The sequence below is a fragment of the Tetrao urogallus genome (assembly GCF_951394365.1).
Source record: "Tetrao urogallus genome assembly, chromosome: 13".
Lineage (NCBI taxonomy): Eukaryota > Metazoa > Chordata > Aves > Galliformes > Phasianidae > Tetrao > Tetrao urogallus.
This window is the reverse complement of record NC_136826.1, coordinates 5922247-5949760: the sequence shown is the minus strand read 5'-3', so window position 1 is coordinate 5949760 and position 27514 is coordinate 5922247. Positions and strand designations below refer to the sequence as shown.

The window sequence follows — 27514 nt, the reverse complement described above, 5'->3', positions numbered from 1 at the left end:
AACACTTTAGTATCAGTGCAACACTTGCCTGAGGAGGAAGACTGGTCTGTTTAGACCAGAGAAATTTTAAAAGGGGCACAAATACTGGGAATAGTACAGTGCATTTCATAATTCTAGTAAGTCCATCTCTCTACACCAGAGCAAAGTCTTGTGACTTTTGTGAGTTACACATGAGATCTGCACTGGGTCAAATTTGCCTCTCTTGCTGTCCAACTGAGTGTTTGAAGTGTACAGATTATGGCCCAATACAAGTGAGATTCTGGATATGGTTCATTGCAAAGCTGTCCATGCTGGCATCAAATAGCATAGGATCAGTCCAGAGGCATAACCTTTTGAGCTGTTTCTGGCTCAGAAGCAACATTACAGCACTGCCACAGCTTTACTTTTCCCACTCTCCTGCCCAGTCTATGTGCTGCTCAAAAGCAATGCTGCACTGACTTTGTAAAAGGCCACTCATTCACGTCAGCTCCAGCATTTGTATTTGATACTGTTTTTCTGGTGTACTTAAAAGATGTTGTTTTGGATACGTTAAATGAAATTGTGTTCTGTTTTGGTAAATTGGCAAACGTTATGTATGCTTAGATCTGCATTTCACTGAACCTAGGGCATCCAGCAGGACAGTCTACTGCCTGGTCCCTGCTGGTAACCAGGCTTCTTATGGAAGTCTATGAGAAGCAAACCCAGTTTCTAAGAAATACTGCAGCTCTGTTAAAGAAAATTAGCCTTCCCTGTCCTGCCCCTTGAATGTATAGATGTCAAACGTCCTCAATGACACGAGTTCTCTTTTTTGTCATTTTTGGTGCTGAAGTCTTCCTCTGGAAGAGCCAATGAGGTGGAGGCAAAGACAGGTCTTGTTGCTGGTCATGCCTACTCAGTGACTGCAATTCGGAAGCTGCACCTTGGAGAAAGTCTGACATTCTCTTTTAACACAGAAAAGCTCTTCATGGTCAGGCTGAGGAATCCCTGGGGAAATAGAGAGTGGAATGGTGCCTGGAGTGACAAGTAAGTGCTGACAATCCAATGTTAAAGGAACAAATTTGTGTTTAGGGCCACCAGAAGCTCACACATTATTAAACACAAAGACATAATGATAGCCTGCAGTGTTCAGTGAGATCTGAAATGTTCTGTCATCTCTTCTTGTTCTGTGAGCACATCCAGGAGAGTTATAAATTTCTGGACCTTAGTGTACATCGTTCTTCTGGCCCACTGGATCTCGAGTAGAAAAGCAGCCTACGATTAAGATGATGAGTCAAGAACATGAGGTTTGTTCCCAGCTTCACCACTGAGTTTGTGACTCAGTTTCTCATCTGTAATTTCTAGCTGCTGGGGATGATACAAACCTTTTGTTCTTAACAAATTTAAGCAGCTGGTGAAAAATGCTGTAAAATTACCGTATTCATAATTTCTTGAGCTATTTTATATTGAGTTTTAATATGGGCCATGAGCCTAGCAAGCACCCCTATAGAGTTGGCAATGATTGCTGGAGGAGGTGTATTCCGTTGCTGACGATTAACACATGACAAACATTTAATTAGAATGTTACAGTTCAACACTATGCTTACCAACCACTGTTAATATTCAATAATGCAATGTTCTTAACAGTATAATAACTTTTTATCTTCCTGCTTCAGCTAGCAAAAATTATTAGTTTTAAACAAGAGGTTGGTTCAGATGAAATATTAAGCTGGTAGAATGCTAAGAAAAATACTATTTGTTAACAGAGAAGGTCTTGCAGGGGGTATAAAGGTTGGAGGCTGTCTGAGGCAAAGTGGTCGTGAAATGATAGATTTTTTTGATCCTTGTTGAAGCACAGAGGGGACTGAGCTGCCTTGGACTTCTGGAGGGCAGACTTTGGTCTCTTTCAGACCATGGTTGAGAGAGTCACTTGGGAGGTAGTTCTGGAGGGAGCCCAGAGAGGCTGGGAATACTCTAAGGAAGGTATTTTAAAGGTGTGGGAGCTGGGGAGCTGACCATCTTCAAGTCACAGAAGACAAGCTGATAGGGAAGGAGACCTGTCTGGCTGAACAGAGACCTTTGGCTGGGACTCAGGAACAAAAGGGAAGTTTATGGTCTTTGGAAGAGGGGGGCAAGCAACTTATGAGGATTACAAATACACAGTGAAGCTGTGCAGAGAGAAAATTAGAAAGGCCAAACCCCAGCTAAAACCAAACTTGGACACTAATGTGAAAGACAACAATAAATATTTCTATAAATACATCAGCAGTATGAGGAGGACTAGGGAAAATCTCCATCCTTTGTTGGATGCAGAGGGGAACACAGTGACCAAGGATCAGGATAAGACTGAGGTACTTAATGCCTTCTTTGCCAAGTAGTAAGACTAGTTGCTCCCTGGGCATACAGCCCCTTGCACTGGAAGATAGGGGTGGGGAACAGAATAAGTTCTGCACGATCCATGATGAGATGGTTTTGGACCTGCATTGAAAGCTGGATGGTCTCAAGTCCATGGGGCCAGATGGATTGCATCCTAGAGTGCTGAGGGAGTTGGTGGATGTGGCTGCCAAGCCACTCTCCATCATCCTTTGACAGTCCTGGCTAACCGGGGATGTCCTGGTGGACTGGAGACCGGCAAATGTGATGCCTGTCTTCAGAAAGGGCTGGAAAGATTGAGCCAAGGTAAACTGTACAAATTTCAGTAGGGCCAGGTGTTGGGTCCTGCATTTTGATCACAACAGCCCCAGGCAGCTCTACAGGCTTAGGGAGGAGTGCCTGGAAAGCTGCCTGATTGAAAGGGACGTTGGTGTGCTGATGGACAGTCGGCTGGATATGAGGCAGCAGTGTGCCCAGGTGGCCAAGAAGGCCAATGGCATCCTGGCTTGGATCAGGAATGCTGTGGTAAGCAGGACTAGGGAAGACATCCTGCCCACTGTACTTGGCACTGGTGAGGCCCCACCTCGAGTACTGTCTTCAGTTTCAGGCACCTTAATACAGAAAGGACATGGAGGTGCTGGAGCAGGTCCAAAAAAGGGCAGCAAGGCTTGTAAAGGTCTTGGAGAATATGCAATGTGAGGAGCAACTGAAGGAACTGGGACTGTTTAGTGTGGGGAAGAGGAGGGTGAGGGGAGAGCTTATTGCTCTCTTCAAATACCTGAAAGGTGACTGCAGTGAGTGGGGTTGGTCTCTTAACTGGTGATAGGTGACAGGACAAGGGGAAATGGCACCAGGAGAGGTTTAGGTTGGATATCAGGAAACACTTCACAGAAAGGGTTGTTAAGTTCTGAAACAGGCTCCCCAAGGAGGTGGTTGAGTCACCATCCCTGGATGTGTTTCAAAACCATTTGGATGTGGTGCTCGGGGAGGTGATTTAGCAGAGGGTTGTTAGAATCAGGGTAGCATGGTTAGGTTGTGGTAGGACTTGATAATCTTGAAGGTCTTTTCTAACCTGAATAAATTCTGTTTTTCTATGAAAATAGTATGTCTTTTTTAACTTGAGCCCTTGTGGTTCTCTGCTAGGTCTTGTCTGAGCTGTCACTCATTCCAGAGGACACTGATGTTGGCCCATTGTTTTTTAGCCTAACAGAGAACTGAGAATTTCCAAATTAAATTGAGAATTTCCAAATTGGTGAAGAAAACGTTGCTTATGACTAGCAACCTCTTTCCTTTAGCTTTACCTTTATCTTCCAAATACATATGGAAAGGGAGTGAGGAATTGTCTCCATTTTTTCCTGTTAACACATAAGGGAAGGGACTTGTACTGTATTTGATCATGTTATCTGATCTAAGCATCAGAATACTTACATGTGAAATCCTTGGCTCCCATGTAGAGAGGTGTGTTTTTCTGGGGTCGATGTAGGACATATAAATGCGTGTTAGACCAGGCAATGCAGTGTAGTATTACTCTGGAAACTGGAAGCTAGGCTTACTCTGCCTAGAAGAAACAATAGTTTCTTCTCAAAGGCTCTCTGGGAAATCTATGGAGCCTTCCTGCCTCTCAAGGAGATTGAAAGACAAAGCTAATACTCTGATTTAGGAAGTGTTCAATATGCTCTTGATTAGCAAATCTGTGTTTCTTTGAAGATCCTTTAAGAAATTGAGTCAGTCTCATGTGACCTTCCAAAATAACTCTTTAACTGTCCTAAGCTAGAGTGTAACAAAGGAAATCAATGAAGTTCTGCTCTAGCTGTGCCAATTTGCTGTTCACCTCTTTTATTTCTAGTATGTTTCAAATCAGTTAATGATTTTAAACTCCTTCCGTAAGCCAAGTACCCTTTTCTTGAATACAATCTGCCATTTATATTCCATTGTTATTTTTATAAAGAGGGACAATGAGAGAATTTTACTTTTAATTGGTTTTCCAGATAAGAATACTTAATTTTATTTAGTACATCTTTTTTTTTTTTTCTTTCTAGTTCTGAAGAGTGGAAGAAAGTCAGCAATGCGGAGCGTAAACGTCTGGGACTCACTGTTGAGAATGATGGAGAGTTCTGGTGAGTGGGAGTCATGTGGAGGGGTTGGAAATAATGGCTACACTGAGTAATCACAATTATCTCTGCAATTCAACAGCTTCAAAAACAACTCTGCAATATGAATAATAGATTATCCAGTTAGCATAAGGTCTGCTTCTTTTAAACTCCCAAAAGATGACAGAGAAAACAGAGAAAAAAAAAAAAGTAGTTCTCTGTAAATATAAGCTTCAAACCCCTTCAAAATATTTCAAAATGTATTATCTACATTTATGAGAGTCACTTATAATCCGAGATAACACATGTACTGGTTTACATGACAGAACACCAAATATTGAACATGCTGTCAGTTTTGGTTAGTAACTACTGAGTCTATTTGTAAGATTTTTAAGTCCAAGGTGCCAGTAAATGCAGTTGCAGCAAATGAATTTTGGTGTTTGTCAGTTTTTTCCAGCGCAAGGACAGGAAGTGTCCATTTTCCACAGAATCCGTAGAACTCAAATCGCTTGAATCCAGCTTAAAACTCAGATCCAGTCAGGCAGTCCAGCAGCTTCTTCAGTTGATCATCAGTACTGCATCACATATGCTAGTAGGGCTCAGTATGAAAGTCTTCTGTTTTACTTTGTCAGAACTGGCAAACAGAAGCTGCCTGTAGGATTTGGTCCCAGAGCATTAGTGGGCCAGTACATTACGGTAGTCCAGAGATACCAACCTCTTTCTTGTGCAAAAAAGGAGAAATATTTTCTAACTGTCCTGAGATCCAGCCTGTTACCATGGCAGATGGAGGTTACAGCATTGAGAAGCTATGAAAAACTATATCCAGAGCATTTAGGTTTTAATCTTGTTCATGAACAGATGTAACAAGGACCATAATTGTGTTCTGGAGGAGTGGATTTTTTATTCAGCTTTGATTGCAGGTGATCTCCTTTCTCTTTGCAAAAACTGAAGTTATCAAATCCAGCCTGGAAGATACAACCGGTCATTTTGGCTTAAAGCTCTGAGGTGATAGTTTTTTAAGTGAAATTCTAAGATAGTGTGATTGTGGCTTCATGAGTATTTCCACATGGAGAGGTTCCTGGTGATTCTGTCCTCTGGAAAGCTAAACAATGCCTGCAGTTAAATTACTGGAAGATGATATGTGTTATTGTGGCTCTGTGGGTGAATAGCAGTGTTTACTTTCAAATAAACCATGATTTTCCTGGTGTCCTGTGGAACAGGATGACATTTGAGGACTGGTGTAAGAATTTCACTGATGTGGACATCTGCCGGATTGTAAATACCTCCTACTTCAGTATCCACAAGACCTGGGAGACAAAAATGCTGCATGGGGCTTGGGCAAAGAATTCAGAGCCCCTGCTAAATCGCTGTGGCGGATGCTTTGATAACACAGAGACCTTCCTTCAGAATCCCCAGGTGAGAGTCTCTACTTTGCACAGTTTTGAAGTATATCCACTTAACAAGAGTTTTTGAAGCAGATAGAGAAGCAGTTCTTCACTCCTCTGATTAAGTGTCAGTGCCTCCTTTCTAGAAGGTGATTTTATTCAGATATCCCCATGTATTAATCTGAATGTATTCCATGTACTTGTCTGGGCCTACTTGTAAGTGTTTAGCAGAGAACAAAGTATAATTGTTACGGTTGAGTGCAATGCCCGATGTAATGGAAGTTCTTCTTATTCCAGTTGCCTCTAGGCTAGTTAATTAAAAGTCTCTTAATGGCAGTGCTGAAGCACATTTATGTTAGCTTAGGGCTGTCATAAGTTACTATGGCACATACTACTGCAATCTGGAGAGACGCTCTGTTCTCCCTCTCACTGCTTGACACTGAAACCTCTTGTGAGGTTCATCTGTATCGAGGGGGGCTTTGACACTTCCAAGTCCATTAAAGTAAGTGAATTTAAGCCGCCAAGTATGTAGGCACCCCTACAGCCACCTGCTGGTTTTCAGGTTGGTACCTATTAAGACAGCTGAAATGTCTTCAGTTCAAAGATCACTGCAGTTGCACACCTCTCATCAGTCCAAGAGAGCTCTCTTGCACTCTTAAAGCTCCTCTTCCACACCTCTATTTGCTCAAGGACACCCTAGCCTGTCTGACAGTATAACACTGTCTGCAGTTCAGAAAGGATAAGAATAAAAATGTGTCTGACTGCACGTCTCTGCATATTTTTATATGCAGAAAGAAAGAAATAAAATCCAGAGTGAGATACTTTGAGTGTTTAAATTCTTTATCATATATGGAAACACCCACCGGATGTTTTTCATCTACATAAAGGCCACAGATTCACTTTTGAACTGATCTGGTAGAATTGCTTTAGTGCTGTATTCAATTCAAGAATCGTTTATTGAGCTAGGAATTGCTGCCTAAGCCTGAAATAATTTCTTTGATTGGTTTTAAACCCAGGTCAATTCAAGTTTAAACAGTCTGGATAAAAGATTTGCATGTTAAAGATGCAGGAGGCCTTCTTAGTCCTTTTAACTGTGTGTTCCTAAGGCTTTCAGAAAATCTGAGAAATACTATAATTAATATTCCTGTCATTCTTATATTAAATAGAAATTGTAGATACAAGCGTAGAAAAAAATTAACATTTGGAAGGTACCTTCCTTTGCAGGTCCTGTATGAAGATGATATTTGAAACTTTCTGGCCCTGTTTAGATACTCAGCTTAAGAGAATAATCTAAAATGAACATAGACCCTATCTGAAATCTATTGGTTTATTTTTTTATCTCACTCCTGATTTACGTATTTGTAAATGAAAGTTTCAGAGTGGCTCTTCCCTTCTGCTGCCTCAACAGTTATTTTTTAACAGTCTCATGCTGCCTTGTTAGGCAATTTACCTGCTTTTTTTTTTTTTTTTTTTTTTTTTAATATGTGTGCTTCTTTGTGTGTTTTTTTGTGTTTTTATTTTTAATTAGTATTAATTTTCAGATGTAAATTGCTGAGAAAGCGTAATGCATAATTTTCCTCCTACCCTCAAATGTGTTTTCAGTTCCCTCCTTTTTATGCATCCATTTCCTCAGTGATAGCTTTACCCTCTGTCTAATAAGGCTTTTTTATCAGCTTACTGTCCTCTCTCTTATTTAGTACATCTTTGATGTTAAGAAGACAGAAGACAAAGTGTTGATCTCATTACAACAGGAGGATCGGCGCAGGAGCAAAAAAGTAGGGAAAGGAGACAACATCATCATTGGTTTTGAAATCTTCAAGGTAGGCACAACTGGTTCAGAGTTTGTTCTGAAACCTCACTTCATTCTGGCAAATGAAACCTTTGGCAGATAGAGGCATGACTATCACAGAGGGATCTGGCTCTCCACAAGTTCTGTGCGCGTTCACTCACTACAGCTGACATTAGACAGACTATTTGAACTGCACTGAATTTAATTCAGTGCAAACTCTATTTGAACTGAAGGAGCGTAAGTCATTATTACCTACTGCAAAAGAATTCTAAATGTTTTTCATTATTCCAAACTTTGGAGAGACAGATTGTTTTTTCACAGAAAAATGTACTAATGCTTGAAACATGGAGGTTTTATTTCTTTGTCTCACTGGAGAATCCTACCTCTATTCAAGCAAATGCAGCCAAGTGAATGAGTTCTGAAAGTCTGCAGTTTTTCTTTTCCCACTTAGACAAGTCAAAAGTGTCAAGAGTGATTTCAATAGATGGAGTAGTGAGTAGGAAATGAGAACATGTGAAAAGAAGCCAAAGGGATCCCAAACAGTAATTTAATTACACTCTTAGGGCAGACTGTGTAAAACGAAAACACAAGGACTAAAAGCAGAAGGAGGAAAGAAAGAGAAACAGCTATGCATCTTTTTCACCAAGGAGAGGGATTATTTTATAATCCCTTGCTATAACTGGTGGGGCTGCACTCAGGCTATGGCCCTACTTCAAAAATAGCCAGTTTTTAACAGTCAGTCACAGCTGTTGGCATCTATATCACACCTGTATGTTTGACAACCACCTGCTTACCAAATGTATTGAAAAGTGTCAATCTAGAAAGTAGCATAATCTCCCCATGCCTTGCTCATGTCTAATTGCTAGGAAGGCTTGGAAAAGAAATTGCATCTTCAGAAACATGTCAGTGCTCTGTCTTTTATTTCTGTTCAATAATTTTCTATTTCAGAAAAGTTGGAAACCACCCGATTTGTTAATACAGCTATGGGCCTTCCGAAGACCATGCTGTAAATTATCAGAAGACAAAAGAGGAATACCAGAAACAAATGCAGGGCTGTGATCACTCACAGGAGAATAGATTTATGTTTTAACTGTGCTGTGGCAAACATTAGTTGCCTGAACAGTGTTAATATTTAAGCACGGCTTCAAAAACAAAATATAAATGATAATTCTCTAGCTTTTTTTTTTTTTTTAATTATTCAGGGAAGGACAGTGTAAATATGGCTGTGCGCATCTGTTCGTGTGCCCTGGATTGAGAGTTTGCAATATAAGACTGAAAGGCTGTATCTCACATGCAGAGTACAGCATGCTATAGAAAGCAGACAGATAAATCTCATCCTCACCTAAGATGGCAGTGTAGCTTAGCAGTTGATGCCCTTGGAGTGTGCATGCATCTCTGCAAATATTCAAAGTTCTGCAGTAGCATAATGTCTGTTAGTGGACAAATGTGCCTGCCAGTCTCAAACTATCACCTCCACTTAGGGATGTATGAGTACATGTATATGTGAAGTGCAAAGCAGAACTGCTTGGGAGCCAGTGTGGGCTAGCATTGGGAGCACTGAGTTGGCTGTCAGGAGTCTGTGTCACAACTACAGTGAGTGAACTCTGACAAACCAGTGTTTTTTCTGCCCGTGAAAGGCTGCGTGATATGCAGGGAAAATCCTGCCTGCTGTCTCTGATATTCCTCCTTGCTAACCTTTATATTGCTCTGTGGTTGTAGGTAGAAGATAACAGAAGCTATCGACTACACAAGCTGACTGTGCAGGAGAGAGTAGCCACATCTCCATACATCAATACACGCAATGTGTTCTTGAAGAAGACCCTTAAGCAAGGCCGTTACATCCTTATCCCAACTACATATCTTCCTGGCATCACTACAGATTTTATCCTGAGACTCTTCACTGATGTGCCGTCAAAGCTCAGGTAGTCTTGCACTCACAGTTGCATGAGATCTTCCCTTGCCTGTATTGGCTGCACCTTCCCGACAATCGTTGCCTGGTTGCCCTCAAATATTGTTGACTCACTGCATGTATCACTTCAGAACTCCAGAAGATGTCCTTCAAGACAGCCTGAGTCACCTCCAAGAATCTCCAGGTGGTCTACTGGCTTTTGTGTGTGCTCAGGACATTTTTGCTTGATGACTTAAGAACAACTGGAACTCTTGATCTGGCTTCTGTAGTTGCCTTAAGTTTTGGTGCAGAACTCTGAATATTGGTACTTGTCTGTACAGCTGATACTGTCTTTAACCAATCTCATTTGAAACTAGTGGTTATCTGTGAGAGCAAAACTAGTTCTTAGTAGAACGAGGCCCAATGAATTTTTGTCTTGTTTTGACATTACTTTTGTTTAAAAAAAAAAAAAAATTCCTACCACTTTTGTTTTGCTGTCATACAAGAGATGAAATACATTTAGTGTGGTTTGCTTTGTTTTTACTTCTGCAAGTCTGTTATTCCTGTACCACAAATTTGCAACAAATGTCAAGTTCAGAAAAGGCCAAAAAGACAAAACCATTGATAGTCTGCTTGAAATTCATTGCTGCATTTGCTTTGCCTTGATTTTTCAGAGAGCTGACAGCAGATAAGCCTGAAATGACATGTTGGAGTCTTCTTTGTGGCTATCCACGCAGAATCACCCAAATCAAAATCCACTCTGCAGAAGGCTTACAGGAGCAAGATGGATCAGGTGGTAAGTGTAAAACAAGCCTGGAAGAATGGAAAGGGCTTCTTCAGTCCTCCAGAGCAGAGCTAAGTTGACATGTAAGCAGTCAGAAATTATCCAAAGAAATTGGGTTGTTTTTTTTTTCAACACATTTTAAGATCTGTTCAAAAGGAGAGCTCAGATGAATAAGATGATGTAAACTGGCAAGAGTCATGTGTCATCTATCCTGGTGCAGATGGACTGTAGTAGCCAGACTCTCTCCAGAAGCTTTTTGTAGGGATTAGTAAGAAATTAACTTTTCAGGGGTATCTGTTTTCTGAATGGAAAAATCCAGGGAGACTGTTGAGTAACACACATGACTACACATGTGGTGTATTACACTTACCTCAGTGATATCATTCATAGCTGCCAGAACACTTTGCTCTTCGTTACCACAGGTTTAATAGCACTTCAGGGGAAGAAATATGGTGTTTTGCTAAGTACGCTACAAGAGGGAGAGGTTAAATCACGAGTACAAGGCTGTGTGCCTACACATTGAAGGAAGTGTCCTGAAACAACAACACATAAATGTCTTTCTGGTACCTGATGTTGGCAGTTAATTAGGAAACACACCCAGTTATCATTTACTTCCTGATTTTCTACTCCTATACTCCATCTGTCATCCTTCACTTTCCATGACCAGTGGAATAGAAGACCAGCAGTAAGTCTTGGGAGGAGAGAAAGTAAATGAGCAGAGATAATACAGTGAACTTGGAACAGGCTGATGAAACATCAGCTGTTTGTTCTGGATAATTCTTCAGCTCTCTTTACTTTAAGGTGTGAAACTCAATTTCTTTAACGCTTTGTGGTAAAGAAATTGTTAGACCTTCAGTACTGAGACTTCTGGAGCAACTGTAAGATTTCTCCCACTAGCCGGCTCCAATTTTGTTCCCTTTTCATAGTTGGTCCTTGTGCCCATTGAGCAGTGGGTAAATCTACTTTTTACTGTGCAAGTCCCTTTCTGTTAACTCTGGTTGTCTCTTCAGGGGACATGAATGCTGAAGGGAAGAAATGTATGGCATTGCTTCAGTTCATTTGACTTGTTACTTCTCTTGAAAAAGATGAGCTACAGACACCTCGGTCAAATAAGCAGTACGGCTCCATGTTCTCAGAAAGGCAGGATGCTTGGGTGAGATAAATGAGAGGGCTACAAGTGACAGAAATAGCAAAGCAGTTCTTTGAAAAGAGGGAGTATGTTGTTGTGCTTGCCCCATGAAGGACATTTCCATCTTTAAGGCTTTTTTCCCTCCATTTAAAATTCCTTAGATATTTTTCTCTAACATTCCCTGCAATAAAGTAAAGAAAGCCAATTCTCCACCCTTAGCATTTCACAATCCTTAGCACAATTACAATCTTGATAAGATCATTAAAAACAACTGCCTGCAGCTGCTGAAGAGCACGCTTCAGCTCAGAGAGTGTTGTCACTTGGTGCATTGTGACACAGGCCTCAGGAATATACAAATGGAACATAAAACTGATGTGTAATAGATACTCCATAGTACAGCCCAAAATACTGCTAGGACCCAGTGCTACCACACATATCCAGGTTGAGCAGAAATATCTGCCATTTTGATTTCACCACCCAGAACTGGGCTCGTAACTGCCCCGACAAAAGTGAAAATGTACACTATTGTGGGAAGAACTGTATATAGGAAATGGGCTCACAGAATTTGTTTAAACATAAGCAAAATCTGAACACAAAAGCCTAAATGAGTCTTACTGTTTGCCTTTGAATAAAATGTCACCAAAAATGTAAAAAATATTTTCCTTTTGTGTCAACACAAAGATTTTGGCAAAAGCCTTTTGTCCCTTTTCAGCCTGCAGCACCAAATCAGCCTGCAGTACCATTCATAGGTAGGGCACTGAAGGAAGGCTTGAAATCATTCTTTCCATCAGCATTACCTGTTACCTTGAATTCTGCTGTGAAAATCTATTTGAATCTTTCTTTATCAGCATTGTTTTTCCTTTAAGATTCTCTAACTCACAGGATACGTTCATAGATTATCTTACAGTTGTCACATATTATGGCAGCTTTAGAGAAATGGAGTAGATCAAGAGCACAAATAAAAAATCATTAAGTCAAACACGCACATTTGTGCTATACATTAAAACTAAACTGTGCAGTGACAAGTATAACATCAACAACTGCATCCTGCCTTCTGAGGGTGTCTTGTGGGGAAGTCTGCAAAGTTTCTGATTGATACTGGATTCCATTTTTAGTAAGACAAAAAGTAGAACATGGCACACGTTTCTCACCTTTGGGTTGGGATCTTTTTTTTGTACATTATAATATTTGAATACAGAAATTCCTTGAAACACAGTGCACATGTGAATTGTAAATATACACTAAAAAGTAATGAGTTAATGTATTCTAAGATTGTTTTCTAATATTGTGCAGAAGAAATTGTCATCTCTCATCTATTCGGCATCTTCCATCTCTCTGTAGCTTCTCTAGATCCATGTCTGTTCTGTTTCCCATATTTCAAGGAGAAATAGCAGCCAAGCAATCAAAAAAGATGTGTCTGCTTGAGGATGTCAAATCGTATGTCCCAGAATTGAGTTTAGACCTCAGCCACATGGGTAGTTACCAAAGTAGGTCTTGCCCGCCACTCCTGTAGTATTTCCATTTCCTAGTGTGAACCAGAATTAAGAGTCAGCAGCAACCTCTTGTATAATCAATACTGTGAGCTGACACAAAATGCCACATGGCAGTTTCCATATGGAGAGACAAGTAGAAGTTTCCCTTCAGGTTAGACGCAATCAATGTTTACTCGCATAGGAAACAGGTAGATTAAGTGACTGTGTATGCTGCTAAGAGAGCCTTATGCACATGTTACTGTTACTCATTTTTTTGGTGCAGATATTGATAGTAACTTGTTTCCATGTGAGCTGCTGTGTCTGATTGTCCCATTGCATTTTACATGGGTTTCCAGACTTCTTCGTCTACCTGTGTATTTGCACCTCAGCTCTGCTATTTCCTTCTGCTCAGTCTCTGTCATCAGTTAGCTGTATATCCCTTGGCCAGTTTGCCTGCCTGGTTTGAGTAAAGCGTCCGTACCATCCTTTAGCAGACAGAGAATGCAGAACTGGATGACCATGAAGGATTATATTATTCTTTCTGAAGCTTCTGAGAACTGAGGCATTTTATTACTTCTCTGTGACAAATTGCGTCCTGAAAACATCAGAGTATCTCTATGCTCTGAACCGGTGTAAGGGGATGTGGAAACTAAGAGGACTCTGTACAGAGGTACCTTTTTTTTGATACATCTTGCTTAGAGTGATTTTAGATTTGAATGCGCTATTCATCACATCAGCCCCTCGCTGTCATATGAGAGTTGGGCTTAGCACAAATTTCTGAGAAACTACTTAAGCAAAACTGGAAGAGAATGAAGATTGCATAGCAAGTGCACTCCCAGCCTGGCTCATAAGCTGCTTGTCATCAGAACCCTGTCCCCCGACAGAAGGTTGTTTAATCTCTGTTATAAATGTTTATTTAAAAGCTCTTCCTTGCTGCTGTCTTTAATCCATTGTCCTGTCAGGAAAAAGTAATGGATGGTTTGCTGCTAGATTAGCAGATGAATCTAGTTCTGAACATATATTGGCTGCTTCTCTTGGAAGTACCTCACTCTGAGGTAGCTTGTGCTGAAGTTGATCCAGCTATTTGGGAGCCAAGTAAAGTGGCAGTTTGCAAGAAGATGGGGAAGTGCTGTGTGCTTGGATTTCAGTCTGCCTGTCATTCCCAAGTCTGTTTTAAAAATTGCTCTCCCTATTGTCTATCGCACTCTTTTCTTAACAGCTTATCTTCTGGAAAAAGTCATCTTTACTTAAGCCTTTCCACTGGAATTCCATGCTGAATTCACGTGTTTAATGGCCTTTCACCATTTCTTTTCTAAATTCAGTGTATGATGTACAATGTCCCTGGTAAGGAGCGTATCTGGTGCCTTTAATGGCAGATGCCCTGGAAGTAGATCAAGAAATGGAAGAAGAGGGCAAAAACAGCTGATAAACATCCAGGCAAAGCACAGGAAAGCTTGAATCATATATATGATTGAGAACTGAACCTCTTCCACTACCAGAATAGAAGCTCAAGTTGTTCTCCTTCCCAACTTGTAGTGAATGCTAGGATATTTTCTTTTCCACATTAGTAGCCCTTTCTGCATTGTCACTGTACTGCACATAAACCAGGCTAGTGCTGCAGACACCCGGGCCTGCGGTAGCTGAGAACATTTCTAGTTTCATTCCACATATGCAGCTCTCCCAGTTCTTTCTTTTCTTCTAGACTTAAAGCCATTCTTCCTGCCCCATCCCTCAAGGTGTTCAAGGCCAGCCTGATTTGGTTGGGGGCAGCCCTGTCCCATTCTATGATATAAATGGCAGTTCAGTAATGCAATCGTGAGGTCATGCTGTGAAAGTACTTTTAATGTCTGTCTTCTGCCTTCCTATTTTTTTTCTAGCTGATTCTGAGAATTTTAATGTTTCTTTTAAATGTTAACTTTCCTTTTCCATTGACTTAGCTAGTGCCTTCATTAACAGTTCTGCAATCCAGCAAATTCGCCTGTTAACTCTTAAATTTCTATGTTCTTTCCCCACCACCTCTTATGCCCTGTATCTCTTGATTTCAGTTAATGATCAGATGTTGCTTTGCTTGTAGCCTATGGCTGTTTCATGCAAGACCCCATTTTATTCAGGTTCATTTTCCAAATCTCTCAGCGAACGGTGGAGCCCTTCCATCACTAGTACATAGCATGGTGCTGCCTCGTGCCCCAGAGCTAAATCCACACCTTCAGTGACACAGAAAGTAATTGCCTCCCAGAAAAGCCAATACATTGGTACCTGCTGTAGAAAGTGTGATATGTTGTCAGGGTAACGGGCTGCTACATGCCTGGCCAGATGTAATCGCAGTGCAGCATACGGAAAAATCTTTCTTTCTCGTCAGTGTAAGGAATTCCTTCTGTTTTGGATGTAGCAGCTATGTGGTTTGCTTGTGTGAGGTGTTTGAGTGATATGTTTGAGGAAAACTAAGCTGGGTATGAATTATTTAAAAGTGAAAGCTGCCCTAAAATGTTGCTGCCTTATGACTGTCATTCGAGTAGTGGCTCTTTCAGGTAGATGGTCAAAATGTGCGTAAGAAATGATCGTGTATCTGAATTACACTTATGCACATTCAGTGGGCTTATTTAAAATATGTGTTGCAAAAGTAGAAGGGGCTGAAAAAATAGATATGCTGCAATTAACACTAAGAATAGATAGAAATACTTGCATTGAAATACAGAAAAATGTAGCACTTGCTTTTAATTAAAAGTAAAGTGGAGTGGTCTGTCCCATTCCAGGATAAAGACAGATTTTTTTCTTTTTTTTTTTTTCCTCAAAGCAATTCTTGCTCCCTACTGGAATGAAAAGGAAATATCAATGTTTATATCAAAGTGAAAATGTGAAATATAGGAACTGTAACATATTTCTGAAATGTTGATCATCTCCGTGGGTTATGTATGATTGAAGTGTAATTTAAGTTATTAATTGGGAAGAATTATACGACAATAATTTAAACTTTAAAATAACAGAGATCAAAATAATAGAACCAAAGAAATTCTGTCAGGTTCACGGGAATGAAATCAGGAACTGCGGAGGACTTGCTTTGACAGCTTCCTACAGAAAATTTTGTTGAAAGCAGCAGTTGTGTGTTTTGACAATATTTTGTTTTCTACAAGGGAAACTGCTTCATGAAAATTACCTCCTAAAACTGATATACAACTCGTATCAGAATGTGGTAGACAGCATTTTCAACCTAGGCACTGTAAAGCTGGGCACTGAGATATGTGTTCAGTGAACTGTGGAGGATGAACAGCTTTAACCTTCCATTTTTGCCCTGTAGCCCTGAACCACATATCAGATTACATACACATGGATGCATTTTGTCTCTCGTGTCTTGAGCAGTGCTGGGAAGTGTAGTGTTTCACTTGGAAGACTTTGTGTTAAATGAGGATGTGTACAGTAAAGATATGGGAAGATGACAATCCCAGTCAAAGAGTTGGCTGGTTTCATGGCAAACGGTGTTCACCTTCTAGTTCTGAGCATTCGGTTGTTACTCATCAAGAATGAGGTATTTCACTTCTGTCTGTTACAGGGAGCTAGCAGTGGATGTGGTGTACTCTGGTGCCCTGTTCCCATGTCACTAGCAGTTGTGCTGCCAGGCAAAGGAGGACATGGCTCTTGCTGGGTTTCTGGGCAGGTCTCAGCTACTATTCTGTGATCTAACGGCTGTGTTTCAGGAGCAGATCCCTATGTGCTCATCAAGTGTGAGAACCAAAAGGTGCGCTCCCCTGTACAACGCAATACTACCAGGGCGACTTTCGACACACGAGTCATCTTCTACAGGAAGAACATCGACAGTCCCATCATTGTCCAGGTAAGGTAAACCACACTGAGTGAGCTGCCAAGGACAGGGGATAGAAAAAACAAGACAAGTGCAAGAACTGCTTCCCTTTCTGGGCTATGCTTGACACTGTTCAGCTGCTCCACTAATTCTGATTCTCTAGCCCAGATCTTTTCCATTGAACAGCAACTGCTGTTACTTAGGGAGCACTCTGAGCAGAGGGGATCTGGCTCTAACCGTCACAGGAAAAGCACTGCTAGAGAGCAGGAGGTGAGCACAAGCCGGCAGAGTGGCACAAACAAGCTGACTGCACATAGGTTTTTACTGCTGATAAACTCAAACTGCTAGTTTTCATTCCTCTTCTAGGCAGGCTTTGACCTAGAAAGTAAAAAGCTGCATTTAGCTCCTTATTTGCATAACATATGTAAATGAGCATGCAAATCCAGAATCTCCCACTTGCTTGCTAGACAATTAGCTAAATTTAGATGTATGCCCCCTCCTCACTGCTCTTCTGAGGGGTTAATGGGATGACCCTCCTCCAGCACAACCTTTTTGAGTAGAGTGTGAAAGAGAAGCAGTGCTTCAGCTGGGGTTATTTCTGTCCCTTTGTCTCTAGGTCTGGAACAGCAACATCTTGTGTGACCAGTTCCTTGGACAGGCGCTGCTGGCAGCTTCACCCAGTGACCCCAGAGAACAGCAGACTCTGCAACTTCGAGGGAGGGGCAGCCAAGAAGCCGAGGAGGTGCCAGGTCACATCACCGTCAAGGTTTTTTCCAGTGATGACCTCGTAGAGCTATGAATACCAAAGCCCTGCAGAGCCAGACAGAGCTGTCACCTCGCAGCAGGAGGGCTTGTCTGTGCTTTCTGTGTGAACGACTTGTAAGCAAAGGTTTCATGTACATACTCACAATTGCTTTAAAAAGAAAAAGCTCCCTAAAACTCTCCATTATTTTGGATAATGGGGAGGGAGGCTTTTAAAGGGGAAAAAAATGCATATATATATATGTTCATCATACAGCAAGCAGTAGAAAAGGTGCCAAACTAACTGTCAGCAGATGAGCTCATTAAGACATGAGCTCATAGCCATCTCCCCCAGCAGCATCCTTCAGTAGCTCGTGACATGTAAGCTGGAAGCAGACATGACTGTTCTCACAGATCATTACACGTTCCCAGCAGGCAGGTGGGAATAGCTGTATCTCCACAGCCGCGTGCCAGCAGGCTGGCATGCTGGCAAGGACAAGATGGACTCACATGCCTGATGTCCTTGTTCACTGCTAGACTCCCCTTGGGAGGGGGAGTTTTTTGAGCTTTGATTGGAATTTTTTTCCCTAATACTGATTTTTTTTTAATTAATTTCACTCTTATTGATAAAGAGATTTCTGTTCCTTCGCTAAAACATTGTTACTCAAGGATTTCAGTAATACAACTTAGGACCAGACGTGCCATGGCAACATTAAAATAGAGGGGCACGTCTTGGAGTGATAGCTTTCCCTGCATAAAGGCTCTCTTTGTATTTTCCTGTTGTCCACCCCAAGCTGATTCACAAGTTGATATCTTTGGCCAGGAGATGGGCATCTCACAGTTCAGCTGTGGCTTTGCCTGGAGGACAAACTCAATTATGGAAGCCACCTCCCTAAGGAGGTTTTGATTAATCTACTTTATGCTAGAATGAAAGAATGCTCCCTTTGCCTCATTAGGTGTGATGAGCAACACCAGAATGAAAGGGGAGAAAATTAGTTTATGACAGGAATGGGTCTGTAAAACAAAGATGCCATGACATAGCAGGTACCAGGTTTTTTCTTTGGAAATTTTGCATTGGTTTATTGCTGATAGAGCTCACATCTTTGAGAAACTTTAACTTGGGTATGATGGAGGTCAAGTATTGTTCGTATTTTCCTTACAGCAAGGTTCCTTGTATAAACTTCCTTTTAACTTCTGCATATAGCCTGTCAGTAGGGCTCCTTCATAGCAGACATTTCGAGTTGTCAAGCTATGCAGTGATTCTGGCAGTGTAAAAGAGGCTTACTGTGTCAGACATCTCAGAAATGGATTTTGTACGGTTGCAAATTATGGTCTTGAAAGTGAAGCTAAAGGCTTACTATTCTGCCTTCTGTACAGCCAGGAAACTTGTATTTCTGTGTACCTCATAACTACTTCAGCCATTTTGTGCAATGTTTATAACTTATAAAATGGCCCTTGGTGGAGTTAATGTTTTCAAAAAAGGTTTGTAAGTAAGTCTGCTCGGGGCATCCAAAAGGATCAATGCTGTGGGAGGAAAAAGATTTGTCTGACATATTAGGGCTGGAATATAAAGCTGTGAAGGATGTTATGCTGCCATCAGCTTAGCTGCTGTACCAAGTACCTAAATCCAACTATTTTTTAAATAGCTTGGGCTCAAGCCATTTTGCATGCAGAGCATTTGTCAGATGTGAGCTGCACCCAGAGGCAAGTATAACTTCTCTGTAAACTCATGGCTTTAGAGTTGCTTATTCTCAGATATGACTGTAAGGTGCATTTCTTTTAAAAAATCATGCAATTTATACAGACCAGAGCTCAGGCAAGACACACAGCGAGCTGCCACTCAGTCTGGGCTGACCTGTTTATGTTACTTTTCCTCATGCACTATTTTATTCACTATAGCTCTGCCTCCTAGCAGCCCATCAGACACACCTTGCCTGCACAGGCAGAGCAGCAGGGCTGTAGAGCTGTTGAAGATCGCAGGCAGCAGCACCTGGGGAGAGCAGAGTTGGTTTCGTTGCATAATCCCCTTTTCAGACAATTTTGCAGAACTCTTTCTTCTGAGATGGGTGCAGTAAAGAGGGGTTGGCTGATCTGGCTGATTGACTGGGGTCAGAGCACAGCCCAAAGAGGGTTCCTGGCAGACAGCACCCAGCTGGCCCAGGCGGCTTTCCCTGCTCAAATGCTACCAGAGCCCGGCGGTGTTTGTCAGCAGCCAGCCATACCTTGTGGGAAAATGTTCTGTTTCACGGTAACTGCCTGGGTGTGTGTGCCGGCTTCGGTCCCCCGCAAATCCCCACATTAAAACAAGTCTGAAAAATATTTTATTTCAAATTTCAACCTTTATTTTTTCAATACGAAGCAACCTAAATAAAAGGCTAACAAAATATAAACCCCTTAAATAATTTCTGCAATGAAACATTCTTGTTTCAGATAAAAGAAAAATCACTTCGGCGTGACCCTAACCGCCCTCGGTCAATGTGGGGACGGGGGCAGAGAAAGACGCGCAGATCCCCGCACGCCTCTGTTCCCCGCGCAGCTGCTCCGCGCCGTTACCGCCCGCAGCTCCGCCTTGGGCGCGCGGCCGCATGGCGGCGCTCGAGCCGCGCGCGGATCGCCTCAGGCTGTGGTGAGGGGCTCCCGCGTGCCGCCATTCCGCGCCGTCCCCCGCAGGCGGCGCTGCGGCCGCCATCTTACCTGTCGGCCTGGCACGTGGCGCTTGGGGACTTCATGGCGCGTTTTGTGGGTGCGACTCAGGTGAGAACACGCGTGCAGAGCTCCTGGTCGTATGTACGTGTGTGTACATGTGCACTTATAGGTGTTCAGTATATAGGGAGAGCTTGTAGTTGTGTGAGGTCTGTGTCTATGTAGATGTCTGTTAATGTAGACAGCAGTGTTATAAAGTTATGTAAGGAGCTATATGCCTGTGTGTGTATGTATGTTTTTAAAAGCTTAAAAATATATGTACATGCTCACCTATATTTAAAAAAGTTGGATGGCTAGTGAGTGTGTTAGTGATGGAACACTCACTATCTCCTCCTGTATTTTTATTACGTATAGATTATATCAATATATATTCTTATATACATTAAAACCACCATTTGTGAGTGTAGGCACCAATATACATATGTAAAATGCATGCTAGAACTCCATATAGATGACTAGAGAGGGAGTGATGAGTCTGCATTTGTGTTTTTCTATACGTGTGTATGTATGTACCCATAGACACAAATACATACGCTGTGTCCTATGTAACATACACAGAGTGCATTTCAGTGTCTCTTGCGTGACTGACATATGTAGGTATACATAGATAATATACAGCGTTAGGTTTTTGCCTCAGATCTCATCCTGTGTATCTTTTACATATGTACCTACACACAGCTCTTTACTCTTTACATAAATGCCCGTATACATGATGGATGGACAGGCTGGAAAGCTGGGCTCGGGTGAACCTAATGAGGTTCAACACGGCAAAGTGCAAGGTTTTGCATTTGGGCCGGAAGAACCCCAGGCACCTGTACAGGCTGGGAGGAGTGGTCCTTGAGAGCAGCTCGGCAGAGAAGGACCTGGGGGTCCTGATGGACGAGAGACTTAACATGAGCCAGCAGTGCGCTCTGGCAGCTCGAAAGGCAAATGGGATCCTGGGCTCCATCAGGAGAGGGGTGGTCAGCAGGGACAGGGAGGTGATTGTCCCTCTCTACTCGGCTCTTGTGAGGCCCCATCTGGAGTACTGTGTCCAGGTGTGGAGCCCTCAGTACAAGAAAGACATGGAGATTTTGGAAAGGGTCCAGAGGAGGGCGACTAAGATGATCAGGGGGCTAGAGCACCTCTCCTATGAGGACAGGCTGAGGGAGTTGGGCTTGTTCAGCCTGGAGAAGAGAAGGCTGCGGGGCGACCTCATTGCAGCCTATCAGTACCTGAAGGGAACCTACACCCAGGAGGGGAGTAAACTCTTCAAAAGGGCTGACAATAGCAGGACTAGGGGAAATGGATGCAAGTTGAAGGAGGGAAGATTTAGGTTGGATGTTAGGGGGAAGTTCTTTACGAGGAGAGTGGTTAGGCCCTGGAACGGGCTGCCCAGGGAGGTTGTGGATGCCCCGTCCTTGGACGTGTTCAAGGCCAGGTTGGACGGGGTCCTGGGCAACCTGGTCTAAATGTGTATGTTTGGTGGCCCTGCTAGGCAGGGGGGTTGGAGCTACATGATCCTTGAGGTCCCTTCCAACCCGGGTGATTCTGTGATTCTGTGATTGAGGATGGTATGTATGTGTATGTATGTGTAGTTGTGTATGTATACATAGCTCTACACATGCTTACACTGTAGGTATCTGTGTGTGTGTATGTGTGTGCAGATACATATATAAAATATATACATATATTAATTTGCACTGAGGGAGGTTCATGTTTTAGGAAAAAGTTTCTTGGAAAGAGTGGTGCTGCACTGGCACAGGCTGTGCAGGAAGGTGGTGGGGTCAGCAAGCGAGGAGGTGTTCAAGAAAAGGGTCCGCATGGCACTGAGGGATGTAGTTAGTGGCACGTCAGGATAGGCAGGCGCTGGGACTCAGTGATCTCAGAGGTCTTTTCCAGCCTGAATGATTCTTTGACTCTGTATGAGAAAGAGGACACTTCTGTATATGTATGTGTGTTGTGTGTGTGTATAAGCAGAGAGGTGCTCTGTGTGAGTGTACATGTACATATATATACACATACATAAAGTATGTATAGTATATAGTTTATATTATAGATCATGTACTATAAATATGTATAAACAGTGTGATTCATATTTATAGAAGGGACTTTATATACACAATGTATAAGCTAAATACTATATTATATGTAGTTGGCTAGAGAGGGAGCGTTTTGCAGAGAGAGGGTGGTATATATGGATGCTATATATGATAATTTATGCATATAACTCTATAGCATATGCTCGATACCTTCAAATACACTGGGTATATATAGAAATGCACTCTTCATACATCTGTATAAATACACAGTTGCGCAAACACATTATATGTATCTTTTTAGCAATTTATATGCATTTATGTTCTATCTAATTACATGCACAAAATACAGTGATTTATAGTTGTGTGTATCTGTATGTGTGTATATATATATATATATATATATATATATATGTACATAAACATACATGTATGATGGAAACTGGACTGCTCCAAGTGCATAGGGCTGGATGAGATTCACCCGAGAGTGCTGAGGGAACTGGTGGAGGTGATAGGCATTTCCATTATCTATCAGCGTTCCTTGTTGACTGGTGAGGTCCCAGAAGGCTAAAGGCTTGCCAATGTGACTCCCATCTACAAGAAGAGTTGTAAGGAGGATTCAGGGAACTACAGTATTATCCTGCAGAAGCTGGCAGCCCGTGGCTTGGGCAGGTGCGCTCTTGGCTGGATGAGGAGCTGGCTGGAGGGCTCAAAGAGTGGTGGTGAATGCAGTTAAATCCAGCTGGTGACAGTCACCAGTGGTGTTCCCCAGAGGTTGGTGCTGGGGCCTGTCTGCTTCAGTATCTTTATTGATGACCTGGATGAGGGCATCGAGTGCACCCTCAGCAAGTTCGCAGATGACACCAAGTTGGCTGGAAGTGTGGATCTGCCTGGGGGTAGCGAGGCCTGCAGAGGGATCTGGACAGGCTGGATGGCTGGGCTGAAGCCAATGGGATGAGGTTCAATAAGGCCAAATGCTGAGTCCTGCACTATGGCCACAACAATGCCAGGCAACGCTACAGGCTTGGGGCAGAGAGGCTGGAAGACTGCATAGAGGAAATGGACCTGGGGCTGTCGATTGATGCTGGGCTGAACATGAGCCAGCGGTGTGCCCAGGTGGCCAAGAAGGCCATTGGCATCCTGGCATCAGGAACGGTGTTGCCAGCAGGAACAGGGCAGCGATTGTCCCCCTGTACTGAGCTCTGGTGAAGCCTCACCTCGAGTACTGTGTCCAGTTTTGGGCCCCTCACTGCAAGAAAGACATTAAGGCCCTGGAGTGGGTTCAAAGGGCAACAAAATTGGTGAGGGGTCTGGAGCACAGGGCTTATGAGGAGCAGCTGAAGGAACTGGGATTGTTCAATCTGGAGGAGGCTCAGGGGAGACCTCATTGCTCTTACAACTACCTGAAGGGAGGTTGTAGTGAGCTGGGGGTCAGCTTCTTCTCTTGTGTAACTGGTGATAGAACTAGAGGGAATGGCTTCAAGCTGCACCAGGGGAGATTTAGGCTGGACATTAGGAAATACTACTTCTCTGAAAGAGCGGTCAGGCACTGGAATGGGCTGCCCAGGGGGGGGTGGTGGAGTCACCGACCGTGGAAGTGTTCAGGGAACGTTTGGACGTTGTGTTGAGGGACATGGTGTAGTGAGAGCTATTGGTGATGGGTTGGACTGGATGATCTTGTAGGTCTTTTCCAACCTTGGTGATTCTGTGATTCTGTAAACAAGTATTACACAGCAACATAATGGTTTCTGTACACATTTGTACAATATATAGAAAATATACTGTATAACATACAGAGCATTTCTAAAACTAGTATATCATGTATTTATTTATTTATACACACACACACAGTGCTCCAAAAGCAATGCCTCCTATTTTGTGATGCTGGTCTGCAATGTCTGAGGCAGATGTTGGCAGTATAGCCGTAAAGACTGAACCTTCCCACCAGTATCCTGTTACATTGTTGCTATGTGACAGATGGCAGCAGAGGGGCAGTCTGACAGCATGGCGTCTGACATGGAAACGCAGATAAAGCAAAGGTGTGTTATTGAATTTCCTCCTGTGGAAAAATGGCACCCACTGCCATTCCTTGATGCTTGCTGAATGTTTCTGGAGACCACAAACCTGGAGACCTTTGAGGGCCTGGAAGTAAGGGCAGACTCAGCAGAGCTGGGACACACCTTCACAGACCTGGTGGCAACAGGTAGCTAGGATCAGTGTCTTGGTGGCACTGGGAAGCCAGGCTGAGGTCTGGGGGAGTGTGCCCATGGCTGGAGCCTGCCCGTCCCACCTTTCTCCACTGCTAGCAAAAAACCCCTCTGAGACAGAGCATTTACTGGATGCAGTACAGCCCTGCACAGTACAGCAGGTACAGGAGTGGTGTTTCCATGGTGGCCCATATACATTTAATTTTGGTGTTGCTTAACTTTTGAGCACTTGGCCAGGTGATCTTATCACAGCTTTATGTGAGCAGCTGTATAAGAGCTTATAAAGCAGTTTAAAAGACTAACGAGGTTCTCATAGGGGCAGACAATCACTACTGCCATCTCTGTAACTCACCACAGTCATGAGGAGGGGATGTTTTGTTTTGTTTGTTTTTTAATAAATACAGAGCAAACAGACATACAACACATTGAGAAGTTGCAGCACTCAGTGCGTTTATCCAGAGCAGAGCAGCAAAGAGTCTGTTAGCTGCTGCAGACACAAGAAGCTCTAGCAGGAGAGGGTAAGTACAGGCTTAGACAAGTAAATCCTGCTTTATAACATGATGTTCTGGTGGCACAGGTGAAAATTGAAAGTTTTTCACACAGACAAACAGATGAAGTCTTTCTAAGGGCAGATGATTGAGGTTGGTAATCTTTATCCATCCCTGACATTTTTTGTCAGAAAGTATCAACAGAGCGTAGGAAAGGCTGCAGTTCACACTCTCCACTGGTATTTATAACTTTTATTTGCAATACTTTAGGTCCAAGTTTCAAACTGCAATATTTTTACACTCAAGACACAGTCATGCACAATCCATATTTCAATTTTCTATTGCTTCAACCACAATTTAAAATAACTTAATATTGGAAACAAAACCCAAAATCTTAAAAAAAAAAAAATAATAATAAAAAAAAAAATGCTGAGGTCAGTAAGATGGATCCATGCCATCAGCACATTTACAAAGTAAATAACTTAGTTCTCTTTTTAAAAAGATCATAATTACCTCTTAATCCAAAGTTACAGAAGATTTTCACTACACATTTGTTTTTGCTTTTTATCTTTTTTGTTGTTTTTTTCTTTTCTTTTTTCTTTTTTTTTTTTTAAACAGATAACATGTCCTAAAAAAGGAATGTACAGCAAATGAGATACATTTCTGATAAACAATGAAAATGTAGGCTCCTCCTCTGTTTACTTTTGTCTGGATACCCTGAATAAAAAACCTAGCAGACACCAGTCTAGATCTAAACTGGTTGCTTCAGACTAAACTGGAGTTCAGAGTTTGTTACATCCTGATCCAGTCAAGAGTTGCAGAATTCTTTTGCAGATCTTCCTAAAATGTATGTCTGTATGCATAGCATCCGCCGTGCAGATGCAGCACCAGTACACCAGAGCAGCTCCCAGTGTGAATTTGGCCTCACTTAGGAAGGTGGTGCTCTTTTCACCAAGGGCTACACAGTGCTTTGCTACTGGTTCCCACCTTGAGCAGCTCTCCTGCTTCAGCAGATGGCAGCAGCTTGTGAGCGTCACACCTGAAGAGCTGAGAGGCTTTTTTCTTGTTGCTGTTCTACAGACTGATTTAGCAGCATTATTTAACACTAATATAAACAGTGTGACAAAAAGCAATTGCCTCTGTGCATCTTTAGCTCAAAGGTAAAAAATCTCAGCAGATACGGATGTAAGAGAATTGCATGCTTCAAATTTTCTGTGCTGACTCACTTCTGCCATGAAAAGCTTTGCATGATGGAGCAAAAGAACAAGAACGGCTCCCTACTGTCCACCTGCTTCCTTGGCCATGCAACACCTCTAGGGACCAACCTCAGTACCTAGGGCTGTATCAGTACTTGCTTATTAAAGCAGCAAGGTGCTGCTGCTAAGGAATCCACCAACCAAATTCTCACCAACTTCAGTGGGAATAGAAGCAGTACCTGTATCTGTCCAGCACAACAACAGACTAAGATATCAAATGAAACACAGAATATTCAGCAGCAAAAGTATCTGACTTCAAAAAACAACCAGCTGCCACTATTCACCCATGTTTTCAATAGTGTATGTCAGCCTTTGACAACTGGTAGCCCTTGATGCAAGCATTGACTTGAGATGGCTGGCCACAGACTCTAGGCTAAGCACAAAGTGGAGGATAACTCTGTCCAGCCCAGGCTTAAAGATTCTAAATGTTGCTGTAAACAGGCAGTTCAAAGGGCAGAAAAATGAGTACCTCAAGCACTTTATCTGAGCCAGTTACACAATCTTGGTTAGCAGTCACTGAGCATAGAAAGAGGCAAACAAAGAAACAACACTCAGTCACAGAGATTAGAAAGAACAGGACTTTTAAAAGATCTTTTACATGTCTCTCCTCGGAAAACAAGCTGTTTCAAGCCTCTGAAAGGATTGAAGGAAATAGAGGAGAGGTGGCACACAAATAATACTCATGTTCTCAGTTTGTACACTTCCTCCCTTAGAGCACTGTGACTCAAGTGTGCATGTGGCTGCTGGCTCTTCTGACCCACATTCACAACTGCCACCTTCAGCCACTGCATCCAGTTGTGGTCCTTGCAGCTTTGATTCCATTTGACATGTAAGCTGGGCCAGGCAAACATCAGTGAGCCTCACAGAAACCAAGAGTGATCCCCAAGCAGTTAGGAATGTGGTGCCACTCAATTAAAGCACAAGGCATCTGACACAGATATGCTGAAGCGATCTGCTGGGAAGCTGTCCAGTGCAATTTTCCACATTATCAACTTCAACAAATTATATTGCTCCCTAGTTTTCTTAGTCACATTCTAGCAGAACATGAGTACTTGCTTGGAAGAATAGGTAAGCATAGAGAACAAAGTTTGCAGGCTCCTACCTTCATGACAGACCAAAGGGAATCTGCAAAGAGCACGTAAACATCCCTCTTTCTCTTTCCTGTACTGTTTTTCCTTCTGACTTACCATCAAAGATGCATGCAACCATTGGCAGGCTCAAGAAAGTTATTGTTTATATACATGACACGTGCCTGGGATTATGGCAGTCAAGTCTAACACATGTATAAGCAAGATTTTTGCAAACTTCATCCAGAAAAAGAAATTACCCTGTCAGCTCAAGGACAGACACAAGCAAAGAAAGATTTTAAACCTGCCTCCCCCCGTCTCCCTCCCCACCCCCAAGAACTGAAGATTGCATCCAAAGAAACCTCAAATGCTT

General features: G+C 42.4%; 1 protein-coding gene across 1 annotated transcript in view; it reads left to right on the top strand.

The window, feature by feature from the left end:
• CAPN6 (calpain 6) overlaps positions 1 to 17460 on the top strand; it is a gene marked incomplete at both ends in the record, with an annotated part of 47914 nt that extends 30454 nt beyond the window's left edge. Inside the window, 8 exons of the mRNA XM_079542122.1 lie at positions 809 to 1002; positions 4368 to 4445; positions 5639 to 5834; positions 7501 to 7623; positions 9312 to 9514; positions 10155 to 10276; positions 16558 to 16694; positions 17278 to 17460. Coding sequence (XP_079398248.1) covers positions 809 to 1002; positions 4368 to 4445; positions 5639 to 5834; positions 7501 to 7623; positions 9312 to 9514; positions 10155 to 10276; positions 16558 to 16694; positions 17278 to 17460 — 1236 coding nt within the window. The remainder of the gene's footprint in view (positions 1 to 808; positions 1003 to 4367; positions 4446 to 5638; positions 5835 to 7500; positions 7624 to 9311; positions 9515 to 10154; positions 10277 to 16557; positions 16695 to 17277) is intronic.
• Positions 17461 to 27514: the final 10054 nt, after the last annotated feature.